The 9,106-nt window shown below is 48.5% G+C and overlaps 2 protein-coding genes across 9 annotated transcripts in view; one reads left to right on the top strand and one right to left on the bottom strand.

The window, feature by feature from the left end:
• The window catches only part of EHMT1 (euchromatic histone lysine methyltransferase 1), a 230,451-nt gene that overhangs the window by 106,073 nt on the left and 115,272 nt on the right, over positions 1 to 9,106 (bottom strand). For all 8 annotated transcript variants that reach the window (XR_002734809.1, XM_023227549.1, XM_023227547.1 and 5 more), the window contains one exon: positions 2,926 to 3,106. Coding sequence is in view for 7 of the 8 variants with exons in the window: in XM_023227549.1 (XP_023083317.1) it covers positions 2,926 to 3,106 (181 nt within the window). In the remaining variant the exon portion in view is untranslated. The remainder of the gene's footprint in view (positions 1 to 2,925; positions 3,107 to 9,106) is intronic.
• Positions 4,004 to 4,458, top strand: LOC113225336 (short transmembrane mitochondrial protein 1-like). The gene has a single exon (XM_026457479.1). The coding sequence runs from the start codon at positions 4,035 to 4,037 to the stop codon at positions 4,176 to 4,178; it is 144 nt and encodes a 47-aa protein (XP_026313264.1). The 5' UTR covers positions 4,004 to 4,034; the 3' UTR covers positions 4,179 to 4,458.

The raw sequence follows: 9,106 nt of genomic DNA on the forward strand, positions 1-9,106 counted from the left end.
CTCTCTCTGCCATCCCGATAAGTGGACTCTGCACCCCGGTCCCCGGACACTTGACAAGGGACTCCTCCATCCGCACTCCTGTCTTCCCAGCCATGTAGAAAGGGGCACTGACGGCCACCACAAGATAAGGCAGCTGTGCGTGCCATGCTCCTCTCTAGGAAACACGTTCTAGCACAGAAACTGTTCCTTCATGCCCACTCCGGAAGCCCTGGGGTGACAACACACGGAAGCAGCTGAGGCTGAGTATCTTAACCACTGGATCAAAGCAGGCAGCTAACTGCCGAGCACATCTCCTCCATGGCTCAGGCCGTTTTATACACTGTCCTCAGGTAACTTGCTGATGGTAACCCACTTCCAGGTTACGGATAAGGAAGGGGTAGTGGAGGAAGGGGGCTGTGGAAGGGTAAACTGGGGCCTGCTAAACACACTGGGTACTTTGTTTTTAGAAAGCTCTTTTTAAAAGATGATGATATAATAAAGCTAAAATAGGAAAAGAAAATCTCGACACTTTAACAACACTTCAGACATTACTTGTACGTCCTAATATACGTGAGCATAACTCCATAGTTTTGCAAAACAACAAGTTTAACTGTTCAAACAAAATTAAGTCAAATAGCAAAAAAGTTGATGGTGAGGGCAGCACATGACTGATTTTGTTTTCTAACTTCCAATGAAAAGAACCAGGGCTCCCTGGAGAAAGCCGATTCTGGCACTGGGCAGGGACAAGGCAAGCAGACCATCCAGTGAATTGGGAAGGTCTTCATGAAGAGGTGGGCGTCGCCCCAGGACTCAGAACCAGCCTAGGGGGACCCCACCGGACAAACTTAGAACAATTTGAGCAACAAAATAAATAAGGATAGGAATGGATTACAGTCCAGAGACTCAAATAAGAGTCCATAAGTCAGTACTTAAATAGGCCGGGGGTGATGGCTCACGCCTATAATCCTAGTACTTTGGGAGGCCAAGGCAGGAGGATTGCCTGAGCCCCCAAGAGTTCAAGACCAGCCTGAGCAACATAGCAAGACCCCCATCTCTATTTTTTTTTTTAAGTTTTTTTTTCTTTTTTTAAAGAATAAATGAACAGATAACTGTGTGGATGGACAGGAAAGTGAAGCACCTCCTTACAGTAGAAACTGAAATATCAGGAGGAAATGATGGAGTTGGAAAACCACCATTTGGCACCCACCGTGCAGTATGAGTTGAGCGTGGGTCATGGCAGATGCTGAAGCCCCTGGTGGGATGTGATGGGAGGTACCTGCAACACCTTAGGGTCTCTCCCCACAAGACATGCTTGCAATCTGGGGAGCAGTAACTTTAAGATGGAGGGATCTGCAGACTCCAGCAGCAGAAAAGGACAAAAAGCCACCAAAATTCAATTCCTAAGGACACTTGTCAGTCACCTGCATCACTCCACGACCTGCACCCAATCCTGGGAAATGCTGGGCAAACCTCCATCAGACACATTCTATGAAACACCTGGCCTGTACTCAAAATGCCACGGTTAAGAAAGACAAAGAAGGCTGACAATGCGTCAGATCAAAGGAAACTAACAAGACACAACGCAGGTGCTCAAGGCTCCAGGACTAGATTTTATTTGTCCTTTGCCCTAAAGGACACTCAGGCATGGGAACTGCGGAACGGGACACTGAGATTAGAGACAAGCATCGCGGGACGCTTCCTCACCGGGGTGTCTGTGTTATTTATTATAAATAATAAATAACATTAGTTATTTCCTAAATACTAGGGGGCGAGTATTTCCTAAATACTAGGGGCCGAGATTGTGTCATGTGGTAAAATGAGTAAAGGGTACACAGGACTTATCTGTAGAATTTCTGCAACTTTGCTGGAGGTCTGAAAATACTTAAATTTAAAAAAAAATTTTTTTTTTTTTTTGAGATGGAGTCTCGCTAGGTCGCCCAGGCTGGAGTGCAGTGGTGCGATCTCGGCTCACTGCAAGTTCCGCCTCCCGGGTTCACGCCATTCTCCTGCCTCAGCCTCCCAAGAAGCTGGAACTACAGGGGCCCGCCACCACGCCCAGCTAATTTTTTGTATTTTTAGTAGAGATGGGGTTTCACCGTGTTAGCCAGGAAGGTCTCGATATCCTGACCTCATGATCCACCCGCCTCAGCCTCCCAAAGTGCTGGGATTACAGGCATGAGCCACTGCGCCCAGCCAATAAAAAGTATTTTTAAAGTCCAGAAAAAGACAGACACCTGTGGCCAGGTGATCCTCCTCAAGTGAAGCCTTGCCGGCGGCAGCAGCATTCACGAGGGCCGGCAAGAAGGGCCTTGCATCTCTCCAGGACGGCGCCAAACGCACGTATTCCATCCCAGAAGCTGAGGAGGTTTGAAAGCCCAGGGAACCCTGACGCGTCGCTCACTCTGACGTCCCGGCGCCCTCCCAGCACCTCCCACAGAAGGTCCCCGGTAAGGAATCAAACGTTCATCCACTCCCAGAACTGGCCACAGAAGCAGTCAGCCCAGGAGAGTGAGGAGCATGCCCAGAGCGAGGTGGCCGGTGGCAGAGCAGCTGGAGTGGGCGGTGGTCCTCACCCTGGGCAGGGGCTTCCCCAGCACACCCCAGCATTTCCAAAGGCACTTCACCTACAAACCAGGAAAGCTTCCAACTCCAGGGTCTTCTCCCCACAGAGACCAAGTGAGTAAGATACTAGTAAAGAAAACAGTCTTCATCTTGAGAATGTTAACAAGCTAGGAAATCAATGCCGGCCTGAGCCAAGGCTTCAGAGCAGACGTCAGGTGTGCCTCCTCAGGCACACAGGCGAGCACGGGAGGGCCGGCTGACGTCAACAGTCATTCATCAAGAGCAGCACAGGCACTTACAGTCAAACAGAACTCTCACCTGGCAAGGGGCAGGCTTGAAACATACATTCAAAGAGCAAAGACAGTTGCTGGGTCTCCCTTTTACCTGTCTGTGATTTTGTGGTGGCCATGTAGCATTGGTTCTGAGGTAGCGACTGATGAAGGGATGGGAAGGGGGGTAAAAGCTGCTGTCGTCCAAAGTCAGAAATGTTTTTGTTGATGTCCTCTTTTGGTTCCTTATGATCTCTAGCTTCTCGAACTTCTCTGGGATCTTTACTGGCTGCATGCTTCAAAACAAAGACAGTGAATAACTGTAACTGCATAAGCAGATGGTCATTGAAATAACATGCAACCAAAATCACAGTTCCTCTCCCCATTAATTCCCCACAACTGAAAGATGAGATACAATGGAGAGAGGAGAAAGTCTGCAAGCGGAAACAGCACGGCTGTCCTCACAAAAGCACCTGCCACTAAGACGTGTGTGCCTCATTGCCCCTCAGATGGGTTAGGTCAGCATCTACAAACCACGGCCCACGCTAAGAACAGCATTTACAGGGCTAAAGGTCAGAAGGAGGAACGAGGAGGAGGAGGAGCAGTGACCACATGTGGTCCACAAAACCTGAAACATTTTCTAGCTGGTTCTCTGTCTGCAGAAAAAAATGTTCCAACCCCTGACTTAGGTAATACATTTACCAACCTAAAAAATACCCAAAATGGGCAGCATCGAAACTTCTCAAAAACTGCTTTCCCAGTTTATCGTGGCTAAACATTATGTTTGCAACATCCCCAATGGTATTTATCCCACAGTAGGTAACTATGTTGTGTGTTAAAATGGTATTTTACTCAGTCTCACTGATCTCCTAAATCTGCCTTGTCTCAGCCTGCAGGGCAGGGCTGTGATACCGACAGCAGACTCCCAGTACTTCCTTCATTGCAGAAGGCACAGACACAACTGAACCTCCACTCTCTGTCTGCTCCCCTCATCACCTACAGACCTGTGATACTGTAACGTTAAATCTAATTCAATTGATTTGAATTGAACCACACTTAACTGTGCAATACACAGTAAAAAGTGTTAAAAGATAGGGCATTCTTCAGGAGATGGCACTGGCAGAACTGAATGTCACATGAAAAAGAACGGAGCTGGACCCTTTTCTAAACCATATATAAAAATTAACCCGCCTTCGTGCCCTCCTCGCCCTCCCCACCGACATCATGCTCCAGTTCCTGCTTGGATTTACATTGGGCAACGTGGTTGGAATGTATCTGGCTCAGAACTCTGACATACCAAACCTGGCTAAAAAACTTGAAGACATTAAAAAGGACTTGGATGCCAAGAAGAAACCCCCTAGTGCATGAGACTGCCTCCAGCACTGCCTTCGGGATACACTGATTCTACTGCTCTTGAGGGCCTCCTTTACCATCTGAACCAAAAGCTTTTGTTTTCGTCTCCAGCCTCAGCACTTCTCTTCTTTGCTAGACCCTGTGTTTTTTGCTTAGAGCAAGCAAAATGGGGCCCCAATTTGAGAACTACCCTACATTTCCAACATACTCACCTCTTCCCATATTCCCTTTCCAACTGCATGGGAGGTTCTAAGACTGGAATTATGGTGCTAGATAAGTAAACATGACTTTTAATGAAAAAAAAAAAAAAATTAACCCAAGACAGACCACAGACCTAACTACAAAACCTAAAACCATAAAACTCTTACAGAAAACAGGTGGAAAGCTTCCCAACATTTGGATCTGGCAATTATTTCTTAGACATGAAACCAAAAGTACAGGCAACAAAGGAAAAACAGACAAACTGGACTTAATCAAAGTTAAAATTTCTGGGCCAGGTGCGGTGGCTCACACCTGTACTTCCAGCACTTTGGGAGGCCAAGGGGGAAGGATCACTTGAGGCCAGGAATTCAAGATGAGTCTGGGCAACATAGCAAGACCCTGTCTCTACAAAGAAAAATTTCTAAAACTTAAAATTTATGTGCATCAAAGGACACAGTTAACAGTGAAAAAAGCATGCTATGGAATGTGGGAAACATCTGCAAATCCATCAGCAATTATTATCCAGAATATATGAAAAAGTCTTACAACAATAAAAAACAACCAGATTAAAAAATGGGCAAAAGACGTGAAGACACATTTCTTCAAGGAAGACATACAAATGGCTGATGAACACATGACAAGATGCTTAACCTCATTAGGGAAATGCATATCCAAACCAGGTGAGTCCCATTCACACACTAGGAAAAAAGAATGCTTAACCTCGTTAGGGAAATACGTATCCAGACCTCGTTGAGTACCATGGATGGCTACCAGGAAAGAATAGAAAATAGTGTTGTGAGAACTGGAGAAATGGGAACCCTTGTGCACTGCTGGTAGGAATGTGGAATGGTGTGACCACTGCGAAAAACTCAAAAAAATTAAGTATGGAACTACCATGTGATCCAGCAATTCCACTACTGGGCCTGTGCCCCAGAAGCCCTGAAAGCAGAGTCTTGAAGAGATGTTTGTACACCCACGTTGATAACAGCATCAACCACAGCAGCCAAAAGGGGGAAGCCACCCAAGGGCCGGTTGTCGGGCGCATGGATCAGAAGTGTCGTGTGCAAAACACAGTGATGTGTGACTCAGCCTGAGAAGCGGCGAAGCTGGGGCCCGCGCTGCAGCGTGGATGAGCCTCGGGGACACTGTGCTGAATGAAATAAGTCAGCCACAAAAGGACAAACGTTGTACGATCCCACTTACACGAGGTCCCTAGAGTCGTCAGACTGATGGACACAGAAAGTAGAATGGCATTGCCAGGGGCTGGGAGAGAGGGATGGGAAGTCAGTGTTGAAAGGAGACAGAGCTTCAGTTTGGGAAGTTCCAGAGATGGAGGGTGGTGATGGCTGCGCAGCAATGTGAATGTGCCTGATGCACTGAGCTGTTCGCTTAAAAATGGTTATGTTTGATGTGATGTGTTTTACCACACACACACAAACACACACACACACGACAAGGCACCTGCATCAACTAGAGTCAAGGTCAGGGAGAAGTGAACAAGGTCATAAGTAATGGTAACTCGAAATACTCGGTGGGTCCGTGGCATGGGTGAACATGTGGCTGCAGAGACGTCTCTGAGGGATTCAGGAGGTGCTTGCAGAGATTACAGGTGAGGCAGGGAGGCAGAGCGAGAGTTCCAGGTAAGAGCACACGGAGCAGAAGAGGGTAGCACCTGGCTTGGATGGGAGATGAGGGGTGTGCCAGGGCGAGCTGGAAGGCACAGGGGAGCACGTGCTCTTGGGGCTGGCTCTCATGACCTCACCGTCTCCGCCTCTCTCTGTCCCACAGGCGCACTGTGTCTGTGTCTGTTTCCCTCCCTCCTTCCCTGTCTCTCGAGCGCATCTTGCTGCCATGTGGTACTTGCAAAGCTTCTCACTGAGCCCACACTAAGCTGCCAGACACCCCACTGATGTCCAGAACAGACAGAACCACCTGGGCTCCCTACTGGGGAACCTGCCCTGGATTCACATTCCAGTGACCACAGCTCTCTGGAGTTTTTGGTTGCTTCTCCCCACGGAGACCTGTCCAGCTCAGCAACCCTGTTTGCCACATTCAGTGATTTCCTCTTGGAATGTACCTCCACCCCTGGGATGCCCTTACTTTTTCCCTGAGGGATGAATGCTCTCCTCCCTCCAAAGCACAGTTCAGATACGACAGCTCCTCCTGCCATGTCCACTAATGAATGCACTTCGCACATGGAACACTGTTTGAAAGCCACACGAATGCCACACGTCTGCTTTACAAAGTGTCTTGGTCTTTCTCCAGTACACCAGGTTTGACTGCAATGAAGTCACTGTTAGAACTCAGAAGTCAGTCCTCTTTTAGGTCACCTACAAACCACCGTGCAGGCTGCTTGGTTCATGTGGCCATCCCCCTCAGCTGGTGCTTACAAACACAAAATGCACTTTCAAAGTACATATCAATGAAGGTACAAAAACAAACTCTGAAGAGGAAATAGCCATAGGAGGCTAATTCTTGTCGAGGTACACAACCTATTCTTTAATTTAAAAGGTTATTTTCAAAAATCTCAACAGTAAGACTAAGAACAGCTTAACCGAAGTGAGGATTCTAGATTTAGATTTTGCTGGGACTCTTATCTAACAAAGCACAAGGAAAGTGAAGACCTAGCCATGGAGGCAGTGCGGCCAGCGGCTGGCCCATCTTCACATGGCCTGGCTCTGGGAGGGCAGCCCTTCCCTAAGGCTCTTCCCTCCTGGGGGGCGGAGGGACCCCTTCACTGAGGCTCTTCCCTTCTGGGGGGGCAGGGAGTTCCCCTCCCGAAGGTTCTTCCCTCCTGGGGGGGGCGAGGGGTGCCCATCCCTGAGGCTCTTCCCTCCTGGGGGGATGGGAGGGGCCCCTTCGCTGAGGCTCTTCCCTCCTGGGGGGGCCCATCCCCCAGGCTCTTCCCTCCTAGGGGGCGGGGAGACCCCCTCCCTGAGGCTCCTCCCTCCTGGTGGTGGGGCGGGGGGCGGTGGTGGGGGCTCTGCACCAGTGTGAGCCTCACAGTGGGACACGTGGTAGCACTTCTTCACCTAATTGCCAAGAGCCACCTCCAGTGCGGACTGACAGGCACCACCTCTCTCCCAGCACCTGGAGCCTAGAGTGGGTACCAGGAGGGGAGGTGTGGAAACACACACACAGGAAAACAAGGGGCCCCATGCTGATGCCTCCGGGAGTGGGCACAACTCAATCAGGGAAATGGAGCTGCCAACCAGGCCACAGTAACAACCATTTCCATGTAGAAAAAAATGTTCCCTTCCGGTGGCTTCCGCTTTCTTTGCTCTAACAATGGTGAACCTGCCAGTGAGCAGGCCTCGCTCTGAGGATCTTTATGATGGGGATCAACGCCAGACACAGGGTCCAAATCCCTTGGTTCTCGCCACGGGATAGTGAGACTGAGACTGCAGCCGTGACAACACCTTCATGTTTAAACTTTTACGAGAATATTCGTATTTATTAACAAAGACTGCAACATTCATTTTATCACTGGAATAACTTTTTAAAACATAATTTTCAATAAATTCTGGTTTTTAAAAACACCAAACAAGACTAAATTGGGTTTGGGGTGGCAGGAAATCCTGACTGAAGGGTGGAGAGGCCAGGCCCAGAACCACAGACACAGAGCACACCCCAGGCACGGGGGGCACCCACCCACCCACCATCTCTGCTGCACCACCTCCGTGGGGCCCACAGACACAGTGCACACCCCAGGTGCAGGGGGGCACCCACCCACCCACCATCTCTGCCGCACCACCTCCGTGGGGCCCACAGACACAGCCCTGCCCTGGCTCAGCCCATCCCCTCCTTCTCCCACAGGCTCCCCTAGGAGCAGAGCAAGTTGTCCAGGGTGCAGAGACGCCGTGGAGGATCTTCAGCAAACCAGGTCCCGAAGCCTCAGAACACTCAGGTTCTCTCTTCCTACAACTGACCCGCCTGTGAATGTACAGCAGTTTTCAACCAAATGACGTGTCGTAATCAGACTTTAATTATTGTAGCAACTTAATCTAAAACAAAGCGATCACTTAAATAAGCCTCATGGTCGGACAATTTTTTTTTAAATTTCAAATTGCTTTTTTTTCCTACAGGAATGTGATAGGATGACAATAAAAGATCCTCACGAATAAACATATATCAGAATAAAATCCTGGAAGTAGGACTGTAATAAAACTTCAGGGAGATGAAAGATGCACAGTTTCTAATGGGTTTTAAAACTGTGACTGGTGCGCCATCCACAGGCAAAAATAAATTCAACCTCAGCTCAAGCCTCAGACTTTATACAAACATTAACTCAAAATGGATCACAGATTTAAAGTTCACACAAAACTAAAAAAAATTAGAGAAATTGCTATCTAGGGCTAGGTGAAGAGTTCTCACGCACAACACCAATAGCACAATCCACAGGAGAAAACTGATCAACTGGGCTTCATCAAAATGAAACACCTTTGCTCTGTGAAAGAAATTTGGAGAGACAGAAGAGAAGCTTCAGACCAGCAGAAAATACTGGAAACCACATATCTGACAAACGCTCATATACGAACTCTCAAAGCTAACAAAACAATGTAATTATAAAATAAGCAAAAGTCTGAAAGACATTTCCCCAAAGACGACACACTGATGGCAAAGCAATATATGGAAGGGGACAAGCGTGAGAGGTGTGGGAGGAAACAAGGGTGAGAGGCGTGGGGGAGGATGAGGGTGAGATGTGTAGGAGGGGATGACGGTGACAAGCATGGAAGAGGGTG

This window comes from Piliocolobus tephrosceles, chromosome 14, assembly GCF_002776525.5.
Source record: "Piliocolobus tephrosceles isolate RC106 chromosome 14, ASM277652v3, whole genome shotgun sequence".
NCBI lineage: Eukaryota > Metazoa > Chordata > Mammalia > Primates > Cercopithecidae > Piliocolobus > Piliocolobus tephrosceles.